Source organism: Lemur catta, chromosome 11 (genome assembly GCF_020740605.2).
Source record: "Lemur catta isolate mLemCat1 chromosome 11, mLemCat1.pri, whole genome shotgun sequence".
NCBI classification, from domain to species: Eukaryota; Metazoa; Chordata; class Mammalia; order Primates; family Lemuridae; genus Lemur; species Lemur catta.
Genome location: NC_059138.1, coordinates 10,429,765 through 10,448,893, shown reverse-complemented (window position 1 = coordinate 10,448,893; position 19,129 = coordinate 10,429,765). Strand labels below are relative to the sequence as shown.

Below are 19,129 nucleotides of genomic sequence, written 5' to 3'. Positions count from 1 at the left end.
AAGAAATCCAACAAAAAACACATCAAAGAGAGTGAAAATGCAAGCCACAAATTGGAAACATATTAGCAACACATATAGCTGACAAAGGTTTAGTATCCAAAATATATAAAGGATTGTTACAGATAAATAATAGCTAATTAACCAAAACTCAATGTGGCCAAAGAGCAGTTTACAGAAAACACTGGTGACCTATAAGTGAAAAAAGAAAGTTTAACCTTCTTAGCAACCAGAAAAAATGCAAACTAAAACTATACTGTACCATGATATATAATTTTAACCTAATAGAATATCAAATTAAAAGAATATTAAATACCAAATGTAGTCATAGATGTGGAGCATTTGAAAACACGTATGAACTATTATTTGGTTCTTTGTATTGATTAAGTATTGGGCTTAATCACTTTGGAAAGCATTTTGTCATATTACATAAAGTTGATGTTAACTATAAGACCCAGTCTTTAGGTTTCCAGGTATAGAAAAAAATCTTGCACCTAGGTATGCAGAGACATGTACAAGAATGCAATACTGTTTGCAGTAGCAAAAATACCCAGAAAAAAATAGTGGGCATTAATTCAAGAATGAATAATAAATTCTGGCCAATGAATATAATGTAATATTAAATGTTAGTAAAATTACATTTTCTGGATTATGTGTGTCAACATGAATTAATACCACAGACATAATTATGAAAGAAAAATAAACAGAATGATTCCCCTTAGATAAATTTCAAAGATATACAACATTAAATAATATATAATTTACATATTATTATATACATGCTAAAAACTATCATGAAAAGCAAGTGAACGATTAGTCTAAACGTCAGGGTTACTGCTACCTGGACAGGATGAGGAAAGAACAAATGAATCTAAGACAGTAACCTAGGCCGAAAAATTCTCAACAATACTCCACCTCTTAAGCTAATTGGTTCAAGCAAGGGTATATTCATTTTATTGTTTCTCTATATGTATTGCATATTTGTCATAAATACTGTTTTGTGTAGTTCAACACTTAATTCTTTAATATAAAGTAGCTGCTGTGTGTTATAAGTGTGGCAAAAGCTATGATTGGTGAGCACTGAGTTGTGTGATTCATTACCTGAGATGGAAGGGAGGAGAGAGGGAAGCAAACTGATACGTTTAGAAAAGCAAATAAATAAATAATGTGTAAGTGATTTTATTTAAAAAAAAAAAAGAATGAGTCACAAAAGAAGAAAATAAAAGCAGGCTGAAACAAACACTAATTGCTTTCACCAAACTATAACAAAGCCTGCCCTCCTACACCCTATGAAATGCTTTTGTCCCATGAGCACAACACCTGTGAAAACTATGGGAAGTGATCATGTCACAAGGAGGTTGTTGGTGGGGGATGAGTCTTACAGAAAAGGCCACCCGCCAGCCACTCTTTCCCTTGTGCCAGCCATGTGCCTCAGACTTCTCTGCTGTGCGGCCCTTTTTTTCTGGGGAGCAGGTAAGTCCCTGTTCTGAACTGGTTGAACTCCAGTTTGAGGACTTTGTTCTGTGACTGCAATATCAGGCTCCCTCCTGGGCTTTGTCCACAGCTTCTGTCTCCTTCCTCCACAGGCTCCATGGACACTGAGGTCACCCAGAGTCCTAGATTTCTGGTCAAAGGAAAGGAACAGAAAACCAAGATGAATTGTTTCCCTAAAAAAGGACATATTCATGTTTATTGGTATCATAAGAAGCTGGAAGAAGAGCTCAAGTTTTTGGTTTATCTTCAGGATGGAGACATTACTGAAAAAACAGAAATATTCAATGACCGATTTTCAGCCCAATGCCCCAAAAACTCACCCTGTAGCTTGGAGATCCAGTCCATTGAGTCAGGGGATGCAGCATTGTATTTCTGTGCCAGCAGCCAATCCACAGTGCTGAATCTTAGCTCTTCTTAGAACACAAACTCATTATGGACCCAACTCAGGAAATAAGTGGCATATTAGGTTGGTAGGAACTAACAGAAGCTCAACTTGAAAGACAATAAGCCAGAAGGAAAAATTTGTAAATAACAGCTCTGGGTGAGCAAAAAGGGAGTACTTACAACAGCTGATGGGGATGAAAACCCAAGGAGGGTAAAGGAAGGCAGTGTGCAGGATATTAGGCAAGATATGTTAGATTACCTTCCCTCTCTCTCTTTACTGAAACTTTATGGATTTCTAACAATCTTTATAAAAAATACATGATTCTGCACTTTTCACCTGGTAAAGCTATGCATTCAGGAACAAGGATGAAGAGCAAATCAACTGCGTCTTTCAGGTGGACCCTGATCGCCTGACCCAGCACATTTTCTTGAGCAGGATCCAGAGACTCTTTATGGGTTTTTTGACTTCTCACAGCTGTCCCTGCCATAGAAACTCAGAGGAAACTGTCAGCAACTCCTGCCCTCTGGAATCCTACAGTCATGCCATTTTTCAAAGCCACTTTATTGAGGCATAAGATACTTATGCAATATGCATGCAATAAACATATGCAATAAATGCAATAAAATGCACCCTATTTTAAGTGTGCATTTCAACAGATTTTAAAAAATTTTTACACCCATGTAACCACCATGACAATCAAGATACAAAATGTTCCCATCATCTCAAAAGTTCCCCCATGTCTCTCTATTGAGGTCTTTTGTTAATTCATCTCAGCACTGTTTTATAGTTTATATTATATGGGTCTTACATATATTTTGCTAAATCTTTCTTGTTTTTCCTAAATTTATTTTAATAAAATTATCATAAATGTACTTTTTAAAGCTCATAAGGAATTAATTTATTGAAATATTTTCTGCCAAGATTTCACATCAGCCTAATTCAATTTGGTCTTTATATTTCTCAATTGAGGTCTCTACCTCAGCATATCACGTAAAAATACTTTCTCCAGAAAGTCACATGTGGTCTGGAGCTACCATGTGTGAGCCGACAACATCAGCCTCATTTACCATGTGAGCCAACTAAATGTTCGTACTGCTCTGCTTTGTAAAATATACTTGTTCAAACATTGGAAAAGGTGTGAAACTTCTGCAAGGTGCACTTCCAAAGAGGCGTATTTTGCTTATGGAAATAAACCTGAGTTCAGAATACTTAAAGGGAGTATCTTATGTTAAACACATGATTTGGAGTGAAGAATTCGGGCGTTGCTGCTTTGCTAGTTGAGTCTCTGCATTCCTCCCCTGGGCCACATTCATCAAGTCTATAATTCTATTAACAGGATGTTAATACTGGGGGAGGTTGTATGGTGACAGGGGACATATGGGAACTCTGTAGTTTCTGCTCAGTTTTGCTGTGGACTTAAAACTGCTCTAAAAATAGTTTGTTATTTTTAAGTATATATATATATATATATATATGTAAGCATTCAGATAAAGAATTACTACATTGGAGGCATGAAATGGCAACAGGCTGTGCAATCTGTTGCAATATGGGAAAAGATGTTTAATGATATAAGCTTTTTGATTATTTACTCCTTTATCTATGAAATATGACACCATTTAACAGTCAATACAACAAAGATCTTGAATCCAGTAGAATGGTCCAAAAATCTGCCAATAAGAATAGTGTGTATATTACCATTATCGGGATCTGAGGATTCTCAGAATTAGTAACACATAGTATTGTAGAGGATTATTTTAAAGTATGGGATGAGTAGATACTTTTGTAATTCCATTTTAGGAATATTGTTTCTGATTATGGGGTTGCTTAGCATAAAGCTCAATTTTTCATGCAAGAGAGAGCATATACTATTATATTATTATGTCCGTATCATCTTCTATTCCAGTAATGTCACTCAGGAATCAAATATACATGATGATGGTGATAATGATGATGATAACATGGATAATGATGGATCGCACTTGTGTGTATGACTCCAGCAATCTCACTACTAGGCATCTACCCAAAGGGGAAAAAGACATTCTATAATTAAGACATGTGCACTCGAATGTTTATGGCAGCACAATTCACAATTGCGAAGATGTGGAAACAACCCAAGTGCCCATCAATACATGAATGGATTAGTAAAATGTGGTATTTTTATACCACGGAGTACTACTCAACTACAAAAGACAACGGTGATCTATCACCTCTTATATTATCCTGGATAGAGCTTAAGCCCATCCTTCTAAGTGAGGTATCACAAGAATGGAAAAACATGAACCACCTGTACTCACCATCAAATTGGTACTAACTGATCAACATGAAGGTGCCTTGTATTATTATCTGGATATACTGAATTTCAAAAAAAAAAAAAAAAATTCCCTCCCCCTAACAGGGTGCTGAAGCTAGGAGATCGGAGATGGCCCTTTCTCTCCAGGCAATGGATTAATGCCCTGGCTCCACTGAGGTGGGGACCCTCCTAGGAGCCAGTACGTCCCAGACACAAGAAATACTCGATCAAGGACTGCCAGAGCGTGAGGTGAAGGTTTCCCTGAGACTGAAGCTGAAGGCTGCATCACGCGCTTTGTCTTCTTGCCTCAATTATTTTGGCAAAAGAATCCAGAGGACTTGGTGACTGCTCAGAAATAAAACTCCAGCTTGTCCCATTTTTACCTGTTCTCATCGGAAGAGAATCTCACTCTTTTTAATTTTTTTAGTCTCCTTTATGGGCTCTATCTCATCATCACTTTCTCTTTAAAAAACAACTTTCCCCAGAGTTTTGTTTCCTGTTTTCCATGCCCACTTCATCAACCATCTTACCTGCAATAATTATTCTTCTCTCATGAGCTATGAAGTGTTCCATCTAATTGTCTCCTGGACATTCCTAATAGAGTTCCCTAGGATTTTTCCTTCTGCCCTCTTTTTTTCCTCAATATATGTATTTCCCCTCAACTTTTCCACTCACAGTCGTGACAACTTTCGTAAGTTCCTGACTGGCAAATCCACCTGTCTACTGAACACTTCCAGCTGGCTGCTCCCCAGGCAACTCACACTCAAGGAATTGACTCTTGAGTTTACTGTCTCCTCACCCCTACGTGCACCCATTCCGGCCACACGTGTTTCTGTCTCCGTGAGCGGAACAACCATTCTAGGCTCCTCTTTCCTGCTAGCTCTCACATTAAATCCGTTTCCATTTCTGTATCCCACATTGTCATAGGTTACGTTCTTGGAAACAGACTTTTAGAGGGAGATTAGTGTGCAGGGAAGTTACTGGAAAATACTCTTGCAGTCTACACAGGAGGAGAGGAAAGGAAGAAAGTGGGATTGGGCAGAGGGCATGGCTGGGCTACGCTACAGCCTCAGCAATGGCCTTACCTGACCCTACAGAGCGCTCTGGAGCTGGAGGCTCCTTTAGCATCATCCCAAGGCCAGGGGCCAGGTCTTACACCCACTGTCCCTGCAGCCACCTCATTGTATATGGGTCACTCTGAAAAGTGATCGTGAGTGTGGTGGGAAAGAGGTGTCTCTACACCAAGCCAAGAGGGCTGTCAGCATCGGAGTTTCCAAAACACACGTTTATCTGATTCAGCCACTCCTCTCCTCCCTCACTGCTTTTACTTCGTTCAGGCCCTCATCACCCATCCCCTAGAAGAAGACACAAAGCCTCTCCCTGGGCCACCCGCCTCTTCCCTCCTCTCCCGTACTCTGTCTCACCCATCGCCACCAGCACCGTTGTGTCTGACATGTCTCACAGCACACAAAGCTCCATGAGTGATCCTCTGACTAAAAGTATGGCCAAATCTTCCAAATTCACTCCAGCACTTTAGACTCTAGCTCGACTGAACATTTCGTATTTCCTCAGATAGGCCAAGCTGAATCGCACAGCTGTGCCTTTGCAAAGGCTCTTTCCTCCCTCCGAAACAGGCCACTTCTGGACTGCTGGGCTGAGTCTCATACATCCTTTGATGCTCAGATCAGAGATAAGCTTATCTATAAAGGATTTTGTGTCTCCTATAGACAGAAAAGACTCAGCTCCTGGTCTCTTCTCTGTGACAGCTTATACATGCCAAAGCTACCATCGTTATTATGTTTTTTTGCATTTCTTTTCATACTGGCTCTTCACATAAAGACTATATATCCTTTAGTTTGAGAGTAATCTCTCCCATCGTGTATCCCCAGCCCTGAGGACAATGTCTAGCTTAGTGAAGTAACAGTAGAAGGATGGAAGGAAGGGAGGGAAGGAGGAAAGAAAGAAGATAGGAAAGCAGATTCAAATATGTCTTCAAGTACTTCTTCAGGATTTTCTTCCAAGTAACATATTTTCTGGCTTCTGGTGCATGTGTATTTAAGTGCTCCACACCTCCCACCTACAAGTCCCTTTAAAACAAAGAAAATGAGCGTGATTAAGAGAAGACTTGAAAATGAGAAAAGGAGTTTTACTGGACCAAAAATAGAGAGACATATGTAACAATTATTATCTGGTATTACTATCTGATGGTATCATAATATATGATTGGGAACTAGGGCAAAGTGAACCATAATCCCAAACATAGGTGGGAGAATGGTCAGGGGGAAATTAAAACTGCTCTCCTAATACAGTCTGCATTTTGGGACATGGAAAGGAGAATGTATCTATGCATGTGCATGGCATAATTGTTTGGTTTTAATTTTTAACAAACTTATATATGCATATATTGGGGTGGGTTTAAAAATATATTTTAGTTAGAATATGTGATAATTTCCATTCACGCCCAGAGTTCTAGGTTGGTATTACAGGCAAAGAAGCAGAGTTTGGAGCAAGGATGATATGCTCTATTTGAGGGCCATCAGAACTTCCACATGCTGGTATGGTATACAGTCGGCCTTCTGTATCCATGGGGTCACCATCCACAGATTCAACCAATCACAGATCTAGAATATTAAACAAGTATATATAACAATACAACAATAAAAAATAATACAAATAAAAAACAATACATTCTACAAATATTTGCATTGTATTGCATTGTATTAGGTATTATAAGTAATTTAGAGATGAGTTAAAGTATACGAGGGAGCATGTGTGTAGTTTACATGCAAATACTATACCATGTTATATAGGAAACTTGAACATCTGCAGATTTTGGTATCCATGGTGGCGGGTGGTGTCCTGAAACCAATCTCCCATGGATGCCTGTGGACAACTGTGCTCAAAACATGGCATTGAAGCTCATAAAAGGCACTTGGTGTGGGATTCAGACATGTGAGTAGTTGCATGAAAGCCCTGCACCTATGCCCTTTGGTCAGTGTCCGTGATTCTCTGGAATCAAACTCTATCTTGTAAAAATAGGAACCATGATGTCACGGACTATGCTTGGCATGGCAGATTAAACCTCAGAGATAACTCCACTTCCAGGTGGGGCCAGAGCCCTGAGCTAGGTGATATATATCCCTTTTTGGGAAACCAGGACCCTCTGCCTTTCTTGTTTCTGCCTCTTCTGAAGACAGGTAAATCCTATGCTATGGTAAGAAGACTTAGCTTAGCATTGCCATGTTCTGGTTCCAGATTTTTTCACCCTGGCTGAATAGTAAGAGTTCATTTTGTCTTTTGTCTTTATCAGTAGCTCTTTCTCCTACTAATTCTCAGCAGCTTCTCCAGACATTTCCCTAGGTAAGTCAGAAAGGTGGTCTTTGGGGAAAGTGTTTTCATTGATACAAGGCCAGCCATGTGTGAGAGTTATTCCTGCACTGAGCAACAAGTGGTGGACAGTTTACATCTCCTGCAAGTGTCCCTTCATCTGAGTAGGACCTGAGCCTTCTCATATCCACTCCCAACCCAAGATCTACTCTTTTCCTTCTGCTCTTTCCTCAATCACTTCTACTGTGAAGTGTAGATTTACATCCAGACACTGCTGAAGACCTTCATCAACTCATCCTTAAATCTTCTCACACTTAGAACATCTAGGGGCCTCTCCTCTTTCCTTCTGTTGTTTCTTTAGAATTCATCGTAATCTTCCCAAATCTACCTCTTTCACCTTTCTTCAGCAGGGAGCAGTAAAATTTCATTTACTTTTTCTTTCTCAACACTTCTTGTTAAGATGAGACCAGAGTTCACAGTAAAGGCTAACGACAAATGTCATTAATGATGTTAACGATTACCTTTGTCTTAAAGGAGCCTCTAATGGGACAAGAGTATTTCAGGGTTTGCTAAGTCATAATTGTTGTATGAAAGAGCAAGAGTAAGCAGGAGCCTACATGTCTTACATATAAAATACAAAACCCTGACGAAAGACCTGATGCTCAAAGAGTGGGGATAGAATAGTAAAAATCCAAACCCCATGTTGGTATGATGTAACAGGAATTTTAGTTAATGTCAGTTGTGGCTCTTAGTGAACTGAGGCAAAGGAAATAGACAAAGGTAGCAGGAATTTTAGAATTAATCTTTGTGACTCACAATCAAAACCAAAGACGTTTCTGGATGGGGAAAAGGGAGAAAAGAGGAGAACATTTGGTTTGGATGTTGTTTATTGCACCAGCTCTCAAAAACTTTTAGTCAATGTTACCAAAACATGGATTTGCTTGTATTTTCTGTTCTGCCATGATTGATGGTGGAGTAAAAGGAAGATGAATCTAAAATCATTTTAGGTGGAGCCTATATTGACAAAGTTGATGAAGTCTGAACACCAATTTAGTGAAAACTGACACTGAGAAAATTGTGCTATTATCTATAATAATATTATATTTTCTAAGAACTCAGTGAATTCCAGTTACTGCTCTAAGCCTTTACATGTGTTATCTCATTTAATACTCACAACAAGTTCTCCTGCTCCCTGCCCTGTTGATCCACTCTGTTTACTGGGTTCTTCTTCTGAATGTTCTTCCTTTTTGGCTTTGCAGAGTTCATTCCTATTCAACATATAGGCAAAGAACCTGCATAGATATTTCTCAAGAGAAGGCATCCAAGTAAAGAAATGCTCATCATCACTAATCACAAGGGAAATGAATATTAAAACCACAATGAGATACCTTCTCACAACCGTTGGAATGGCTATAACTAAAAAGACAAAAGATAACAAATATTGGTAATGATGTGAAGAAAATGGAACCCTTGTACACTCTTGGTGGGAATGGAAATTATTACAGCCATTATGGAAAATAGTATGGAGGTTACTCAGAAAATTAAAAATAGAACTACCATATGATCTAGTAATTTCACTTCTGGGTATATGTCCAAAGGATATGAAACCTATATGTCAAAGAAATATCTGCACTCTCATGTTTATTGCAGCATTATTCACAATAGCCAAGATATGGGATCAACCTGTTTCCATCTATGGATAAATAGATAAACAACATGTGAGATATATATGTGTATATATATACACACACAGTAGAATACTACTCAACCCTAAAAAAGAATAAAATTCCATCATTTGCAACAACCTGTTTGGACCTGGAAGACATCATGCTAAGTGAAATAATACAGGCACAAGAAGACGAATGCTGCATGACCCACTTATACATGGAATCTAAATAAGTCAAACCCACAGAAGCAGAGAATAGAATGGGGTTGTCAGGGGCCAGGGGAGGGTATGGAGGCAGGGGGTACATGGGAATAGAGAAATGTTGGTCAAAGAGTGCAAAGTTTCTATCAGACAGAAAGAATAAATTTTAGAGATCTATTGTACAGCATGGTGACTATAGCTAATAATAATATATCATACACTTGAAAATTGCTAAGAATGTAGATTTTAAATGTTCTCACCAAAAAAATCCTCAAAAAAACCGTAAGTATGTGAGAAGATACATGTGCTAATTACCTTTATTTAATAATTCCACAGTGTATACAAATATCAAAACATCACATCACAAAGTAAACAATAAGTATATATGATTTTTATTTGTCAATTTTAAATAAATAAATAAATGAAAATGAAATGAGATAGCTTTCAACTAAGATAGCTTAAAAAGCAACATAATGTGAATTTTTTTTACTAACGAATTATAGTAATTTTGGCTTATATTGAATGTGCATTAAACAAGTGTTTGCATAAAATTTAAATTCAAATTACTCTTTACAGCCCACAGAAAGCCATGAAAACATGTGTGCCTTACTGTGGGTACAGAAACAAATAGATTTGTGCTCTTAAACAAAAAAGAAAATTTCATTTTGATTATATATATATATATATATATACACACACACACACATACATATATTTTAGTTTAATATCTATTTTTTGTAGAGAGGATTTGCTGACCTCTTCATTCTGCCATACTGGTTCTGCCATAGCTGGATAGCCTCCCTTGTGTGTTCTTTTGTCTCCTAGGAGCAGGTGGATCTTAGAAACATTTGGGAAAGTCTTATTCTGAGCTTGCCAGGCCACATCCCAGGATCCTTTCTAGACACTGAGCATCAGGCTCTTTCCTCACCTCCTAGGCCCCATGGAAGCCTAAGTCACCCAGACTCCAAGACACCTGATTGCAGAGACAGGAAAGGAGTGCCATGATGTTACATTGGTATCAACTAGAATCAGGTTGGAATTAGAGCTGATTCATTGTTCAGTTAATACTGACATTCTTGACAAGAGATACATTCCTGTTGAAGACTATTTCCTGTTAAAAGTAGAAGTTCTTTCCCCTCCACCCCCACCCTCAGCTCTGAAATCTGCAAAGCTCCTTTAGACATCTCTGTACCTCTGTGCCAACAGTTAGTCCACAGTGCTGCACAGACATGTGCTCACTGCACAAAAGTGACAGTCACAAGAGGAAGGAGTCCCCACCCTCATGAGGCTCCATCTCATCGGGGAAAAGAATCTGTCCTACAGGAGTAGAGAATAGCCCTTTCCAGAGTCTCCAATGTGCATCTTTCCATGGAGTCTGACCTGAGTAGGATACTTGTATCAGATTTCAAAAGACAACTTTCTTTTATCTCCTTGTGCTATACCAGTGGGTGCAGAAAGTCAAGAAAAGTTTTCCAAATATATGACCAGCTCAGATTGAATCATTTCCTATTTCTGAGATTAAATTACATGTATTAAGATCCTTGATCAGCCCTTTCAGCTTTTTTGCTCCTGAGATAGAATATCTCCTTTTCAAATCCCAATCGCATTCATTCCCAGGCCTTTCCTCGTTCTAGTCCTGATCCTGGCTTTTTAGCTGCTGGAGACAATAGCCCACTTTAAGGCATGTTGCAACATACATCTCTCGAGTCACCTGGATCCCTAAATGGCCCAAGTGTTCTCTCAGTTGCTCTATCCAGAGTGGCAGGAATACCTGCATCTCCTCCGCAACACTCTCCTTCCCCATCTGCTCCATAACCACATCTTTACTAAAACCTCTCAAATCCCACCACTGTTTTTCTACCAATATGGTCTTAGCTCAGGCAACCACTGTCCTGAATTACTCTAACACCTTCCAAATATCCGCCTACCTCGTGTCTTACTTCCTTCTCCAACTCTGTTCACTCTGTAGCTTAAAACCCTCCAGTAGATTTCCATTGACTTTAGGCTTATGACCAAACTTCTTTATATCTGTTAACCTACAAGTCCTTTTCCCTTTAGCCAACATCTCCAAACCTATGAATTCTTAAAATCTTCCATGATCTGGCCCTTGCATACCTATCTATTCTTGTGAAACTCACCTACTGTTTACCCACTTCTGGCACACTATGCCCTAATCTTATTCATAATATCTCCTGGAGGTTTCTTCCCAGCCCCAGAGACATCTGCATATCTCCGTGCTAGCAGTTTAGCTAAGGAAATTTACAGCCACATCCTTAGCTGATCAAGAATTTGAGAAATCATCTTCCTAGAAATAATGCTAAATGTCAGAAAGCCACATCAGTGACATTTGATCTTCAGTGCATCTGTGGTGACTAGCATCCCACAATTTCCCTAAAATGCTTTTTTCCCAGAGCAAGCATTATTCAGAGCAGTCACCAGAACAGCCACTTGAGAGGGAGGCAGCTGCTAACAAGTCCCTGCGTCAGCATTTGTCATACCAATTCCATCTGCAGTGAGATGAGTGACTGCCTCAGGTTCAGATTCTCTCTGAACATGTTTAGGTACCTTCTATTATAGTTTTCCTAAGTTTATGTACATATGGTTACTCCATGCCTTCTACCACACCTCTCCGCTCCCTTGAGAGCCCAAGGAGAGAGAAAAGACAAGACCAAAATGCACACAAGCTCCCTGTGGAAAGCATGCACAGCTTGTATAGCACCTGTGGAAATGAAGACCATTAGACTGATTTAAAAGATTAGAGTATTTTGGAGTGAAATTTGAAGTTCGGGTATAGGGATAAAATGGAAAGGAATTTCAAGAAAAGTATTCAGAGAAAACACTCAAGGGCCCTTGTAACACTACTAAATTTACCCTAATAGTTCAGTAAAAATTCAGGAGAAAAAAAAACTATCTTATCAAAAAGCATATATAAAGGAAATTAGAAAATTCACAGAGGCAAAAGATCGCCATGCTGATTCTTCAAGGCAACAACACAGACAGTTTCGTGCGTGGCCTGGATAAATGAAACTACCACCTTATGCTACGTTTCAGAGTCTTAATTCTTTTCTGAAGCAGTGCAGGAGGAGGGTGCTGTTTCTCTGGCCAGGAAGTAGATGAAAAGTGTTGGTATCAGAGGCTGAACGCATCGCAGCACGAGGCAGCATTCTGCATCTGACGCTGCCATGGGCAACAGGCTCCTCTGCTGTGTGGTCCTTTGTCTCCTGAGAGCAGGTGAGTCCTGGGCACAGGTGAGGAGTCCCCGTCGCTGGCTTCCCAGGCCCTAACTACAAAGTGTTTCTTCATGACTGTCACATCAGTCTCCTCTCCCCCAGGCTCTGTCTTTGTTTCATCACCCTTTCTTCCCCTATAGGCCTCAAGGATGCTGTCATCACACAGTTCCCAAGACACAGGATCATTGGGACAGGGAGGGGATTAACTCTACGCTGCTCCCAGAATATGGATCACTTTGCAATGTACTGGTATCGACAGGATCCAGGGTTTGAACTGCAGCTGCTCTATTACTCCCCTGCTACCGCCAGCATTGAAGGTGTCACTGAGGGGTATCGTGTGTCTCGAAATAAGACAGACTATTTTCCCCTGACCCTGGAGTCTGCCAGCACCAACCAGACATCTGTGTATCTCTGTGCCAGCAGCTCATCCACAGCGCTGCACAGCCACATCCTCTCCGCACAGAAAAGGGGCAAACCAAGGCATTAGGGGGACCCTACCCTCCAAGTCATTGCCCCAAGAGAGGTTTCTTCACAAGATTTCACCAAAGCCCTGGCCTGAGCTCAATATTCCTTATCTCCCTTTTCCCATTCTTTTCCTTCCAGGACGCCTTTCCTATTGTAATCTGTCTTTGTCCATTGTCAGTGTCCCACTAGACTAGAGGACATCAACAAAGTGTGAACGCTTTTCTCTTAGTCTGTTGTGCTATCACAAGATACCCCAGACTGAGTAATTGATAAAGAATAGAAATTTATTTCTTTCAATTCTGGAGGCTGAGAAGTCCAAGATCAAGGCACTAGCATGTTCAGTGTCAGGTGAGGGCCCCAGTCTCTGCTTCTGAGATGGCACTTTGAGTGCTGTGTTGTCACAGGGCCTTAGCTAGTCCCCACCCCAGCCCTTTCTAAGGCACTGATCACTTCCCCTAAGGCCCTACCTTTTAATACCACCACAGTGGGGACTATGTTTCAACAAGAATTTGAGAAGGGACATTCAAACCACAGCAACTTTCTAGGCAAACTTCACTTTTCAGATACAAGTGTAGGGAAATTTTGGTGAAATTGAATTCTGTTAAATCAAGTAAAGAAAAATAACTCCCAGGTTTGCAGAGATCCTTCAAGCGTCTCTCACTGGTCAATCATGCCACTTAGGAAAATGAGAAGGGTGGCGGCAAGACTTGCTCACACGTGCAATGCCCGGGCAGCAGTCTAAGAGGGTGAAGAGGGTGTTGAACACTTTTACGAGGTAGCAGACTAGATGTTTCCCTGTTGACTGGATCCTGACACTTATGTTTACTTATCCTGATACTTATTGTTTCTCTGAGGTCCACCTTGAGGTTAGTTTTTCTACTCGTTGGAATTTCAAATGATTGTGCTACCTCCTAAAATAATTATTCAACTGATACGGAAAACTATTTCCATGTCAGGTCACCTTAAAATTCATGCAGATAAAGTTATTTATATATCTTTAAATATGTATTGGCCTAAAAAAATACATATTTATTTTGCTTTGGCTCTGGGAGGAAAAGACCAGGTCTGGAGGAAGCCTTAAGGACACTCCTCTGTGCGTGGCCTCTGGCTCTCAGGGCAGGTGTGCTCCGAGAGCACGTGGGAAACCCCCACTCTGGTGTTTGCAGGCTCTGGGGACAGACCCTTCCTCGTGACTTTCACTTTGGTTTCCTGGTGGGCTCTGTCATCGGTTTCTGCATCTTCTTCCAAGGGCTCATGAGTGTCGAGAAACAGAAAAGAAAGTCATATTGGAATGTTTTCAGAGTAGCAACTAGACAGAATGTTCTGGAATGCATAAAATCTAGGGCTAGGGATAAAGTTGATCCCTTATTCCCCTGAAGTTGGCAGTGTTGAAAAGATGCCCTGAATCAGTATAGTCTAACAAAAATTTAAAAAGGAAGAAATAATGGTCTAATCAAATCCTTAAATTGTCCAGCACTAACCGGACATCTGAATCCCTGTGCCAGCAGTTTATCAATGCAGCCCGTCCCTCTCTGCGCAGATAGGGCAAACCCACAGCGTGCAGCTACCCTGCCCTGTCTCTCTCTCTCTCTCACACGCACACACACACACACAGAGACACACATACACATACACACACACAGAGACACACACAGACACACACACACAGAGACACACACGTGCACGTGGTGTTATTTCCTGCTCCTTCGCTGTTCCCATCCTACTTGCTTTCTTACAATCTTGCCACAGATTTTGATCTCGGTCATTGTATCAGTTTCCTCTTGGTACCATACCAATCAGCACACATTTGGTGGCTTAAAACAACACAAATTTGTTATTTTACAGTCCCGTAGGTCAGACACAGGTCTCATGCAGCTAAACATCCAGGTACTGGCAGGGCTGTGTTCCTTTCTGAAGACTCTGGGAGAGAATCAGTCTCCTTGCCCACGGCTCCCCTCCTCTGTCTTCAAAGGCAACGACGTTTCATCTCCCAGACCCTATCCACAGCCTCGGCCCTCAGGACACACACGGAAAAGGTTCTCACGTTTAAGGACCCGTGTGACTACCCTGGGCTCTCCGTATATCACGGACAGCTGATTAGCAGCCTTAATTGCACCCCCAACCTTAATGCCTATTTGCCCTCTGACTAAACACATACACAGGTTTCTGGGATTAGCACTCGAACAAAGGTCGCTAGGGTACTATTATTCTGCCTACCGCTGCGACGTTCCACTAGAGGGCACTAACATACGCTTTCGCGTCAATGTTAATTGCAGACACTGGTGGGAGAGAAAGTTTGATAAAATCGAATACCACATCATCAATGAAGAGAAAACTCAACATACAAATATCTCTCACTGGGGTCCTTCAAAGGTTAATCTTATAGTACAAGAAAATAAACGGAGTGCAGTGAGTTCCCTAGAACCAAAATAGCCTGAGCATAAATGAAATCAGATTTGAAGAGTGGCAAGAGTTCTACAGTCTATACTTGGGCTCAAAATCACATAGAAAAAAAGATTGTTGCATATTTAAAGGGATAAAGCATGTGTTCCCTTAGAGGGGTTTGTACAAAATGGTTCATCAGTTGAGTAGATACAGACATAATCAGTCTTGTCAGGACACGTTGCCCCAGATGGGTGGATGAGAGACGCAGAGTCACTGAGCAGTGCCTGGACGTAGGGGGAAGAGAGCAGACACCGAAGAGGGTTAGGGAAAGAGAGGAAGGCAGGGCACGGCACAGAAGGAAGTGGAGAAGACCGATGGAGAGTTTCAGAGCTCCAGACATGTAGAAGGTTTGGTTTATTTCTCAGGTCCTTTGTTAGGGACAAAGGAGCTGGCCTGACATTGGGGAAGTGGCATAAGAGCTTCCAAAACTCTTGGATGTGGTGGCATTGGGTAGAAGAGCTCAGAGGGAAGAGTGTGGGAAGGAAGGGGGAAGTCTAACAACTGACTCCTGCCGTGAGGATACTGGTGACGTGGGTCAGCAGCATCGTGTTAGTGCCTTGGCTGACGTGGAGAAGGAAAGGAGAGACCAGAGAAGCCTCACGGTCAGAGCGACGGGGCAGGGAGAAGCCACGTGTCAGAGCAGAGTGAGTAGCTGGCGGAGGGTAGGACTATGGAGCCAGCTACCTCCTAAATCTTGGATTAACCTACTGTGGAAAGGGCTTGGGAAAAACGATACTACTTCGAGGTGTCATTCTCCTCCTCTACATTGGAACCACTATGAACACGGGAAATTTCAGTATCCACTGGATAGCGAGCTTAGCTTTGTGGATGCAGGTAAATTGTGAAAAAAATTCTGAAGATGAAATTTGGGATGAGAAAGTTTACTAAGTACTATGAAATTATTTACCTGAGCTGGTTTTTGAAGAATGAAAACTGCTTTCTTTCCTCCAAGACAGGCAAACCTGTAGTTAGGATATGGAGGATTTGCCAGGACAGTGCAAACACCTGTGACTAAAGTAGAGCCAAGCTTGCTCCCCACGTTCTTTTCCAGAAAGGAATGATACAGAAATGTAATACAAAATAAGAGAACACTCCTCCTTAGATCCTGAGCGCTAGTGACCGCCCCTCCCTCACTCACGTGGAGCGAAAACTGTCAGAGCTGCATGATCCACCACGAAGGGACAGGGTCGGGGAACAAGAAAGCCTTCCCTGAGGTTTGAGGGTAGCCCTGACAACTGGGATGAGGGCCCCCCTCTTGCTTGGGGAGGATAATGATTTGGCAAAACACCGAAGGGCTCTGTGATGCTCTAGCTGTGGTTGGAGCAGTTAGGAGGAGTGTGGCTGCCTCCTTCTCTCTCCGCTCCCAGGGATGCCTTGGTTCCTTGGTATAAGAGAAGTTCACAGATATATGTATATCAAACCATCACACTGTACACAGTAAATATATACAATTTTTACTCATCACCTATACTTTAATAAATAAATTAAAAAGAAAAAAAATAAAAGCTCGAAGGTGTTCAAGAGGGCAGACATTCTACGGAGCCCCAGGACGTCACCTCTGTGCAGGAAGGACACACTTAGCGAAGTGGGCAATCCCTGCAGCTGCTGGAGGAGCTCAGAGGAGAAGCTCGATGCCCCCATCCCCAAATGGGTTCCCCATGATGTGGCTCCATGGCAGAGAAAACCCTGCCTGGCCACACCACAATCTCCAGGGGCAGAAACCAACATGTGGGGGTGGCAAGACAGCAAAGCGTGTGCCCGAAGCAGGCAAGGAAGGAGTTGGCTGGTGAAATATGAGGTTGCTGAAGGAAAAAGATGTTGCTTCTGCCTGTCTCCAGCCCCCTTTGCAGAAAGAGACAGAAGAGGGAACGAAGAAAGATATGCCAGATGCCACCCTGGAGGGAAGCAGCTGCCAGCTCCAGCAACAATGGCTAAGTCTAATCTGCTAATGAGCAAAGAAGCTGCGTGTCTAGGATTTGAACTACATACGGATGAGTAAAATAATCCACGGTGTGAATCTGGCTGAGATTTTACACCTTAGACTCTTTTCAAGAGTAGTGACTGAAAAATGTATCAGTGGATAGACAAAGTCAAAAAATACTTGGAATTTTTTCTGCAGAGAAGAAATGACTTCAAAAAATACGAAAAGGCAGTTTTCATAATAGCATAAGCTTCATGTTCTCACATTGCTAAGCAGTAATCAAATATGGTATATCTATTTATACCATAAGGATCCAAAATACATAAATATTTGACAATTTTTACAAGATGACATTAATAAGAAAACATGGCACATGCATAAGGACAAGCAGCCTCAGAGAGATTAAGGGAAATGAAACCGATCACAAATGTCCCCAGCCTGAGTCGCCCGGCATGGCCTTGGCACACTGCAGCCCTGTGAGGAAAGGGGAGTGGTTCCTCTGCTGAGAACTCTGTGGCCCGAGGAGCTGAAGAGGTGGAGACCTCGCAGAAGCCAGCTAGAGCCCCCAGAGCTGGCAGACACCTGCTGGCACTGCCATGGGCCCCCAGCTCCTTGGCTGTGTGGTCCTTTGTCTCCTGGGAGCAGGTGAGTCCCAGAACACACGGGTGACTCTTGACGTCATCTCCTAGGCTCCAGTCCTGTCCTAAAGGCTGCAGCATCAGGTGCCCCCTCGGCCTTGTCTCCAGCTCTGTCCGCTTCCCTCACAGGCTCCGTGGAAGCCCCAGTGACCCAGACCCCGAGATACCTCATCACAGGGCCTGGAAAGAATGTGACAGTGACCTGTTCTCAGAACATGAACCATGAATACATGTTCTGGTATCGACAAGACGCAGGGCTGGGTTTGAAGCTGATCTACTATTCAGCTAACGCGGACTTGGTGACTGAGGGAGATGATCCCCACGGCTACACTGCCTCTCGGAGAGAGAAGCCGAGCTTCCCGCTGAACCTGGAGTCCACCCGCACCAGCCAGACGGCTCTGTACCTCTGTGCCAGCAGCTTATCCACAGCAGGGCACAGCCAGCTGCCTTCTGCACAAAAAGGGCCACCTCGAGAGCAGGAGGCCCCTCCCTCCGCAGGCCCCGCTCCAACCACGAGGGGAAACGTCCCCACCACCCGAGAAGCCCTGTCCCCACTCCCTGCCTCCGGGCCTCTGAGCAAGGCAGCTGCCCTGCAGCGGGGGCCACCGGGGCCGGCCGGTCTCTCACCGGCTGAACCAGAGAGCCCTCAAAGCTTGGGCAGGACAAGCTAACTGTGCGCAGCGGACACTCTTCAATCCTTTCTCCCTGTGGAGCTTCAGTCTTACCTTCAATCGCGCTGTTGCCCAAAGTGAAGATTCCATTTCCAGTTCAACCACTCTCAGCAAAATTTGGTCCCGTATTCCAGGTCCTGTTCTTGGATGTTTTGTCACTCGGGAGAACACCGTGTTCTGAGCTGTTTACTAAATCCAGCATCTCCCATTTTCTTCACCCCAGCAGGTGGTCCTGCCATCTCCCAAATGCCCAAGCCACAGATGCAGGAGGGACCTTCCCTGCCTCCCTGACACTCTCCTTCTACAAATAACCCATCACCCCACCCTGCATGCTCCTAAGCATTAAATCCCTCACACATTTTACTGTTTTCCTTTAACTTCACTGATAATACTATGGTG

General features: G+C 42.3%; 2 gene segments (V, D, J or C); both read left to right on the top strand.

Moving 5' to 3' along the window:
• The first annotated feature begins 12,536 nt into the window (after positions 1-12,536).
• LOC123646943 lies at positions 12,537-13,077 on the top strand. The segment is given in 2 exon segments: positions 12,537-12,591; positions 12,731-13,077. Coding segments are annotated over 2 exon segments (396 nt in total).
• Positions 13,078-17,883: 4,806 nt separating this feature from the next.
• Positions 17,884-18,730, top strand: LOC123646942. The segment is given in 2 exon segments: positions 17,884-18,066; positions 18,189-18,730. Coding segments are annotated over 2 exon segments (591 nt in total).
• Positions 18,731-19,129: the final 399 nt, after the last annotated feature.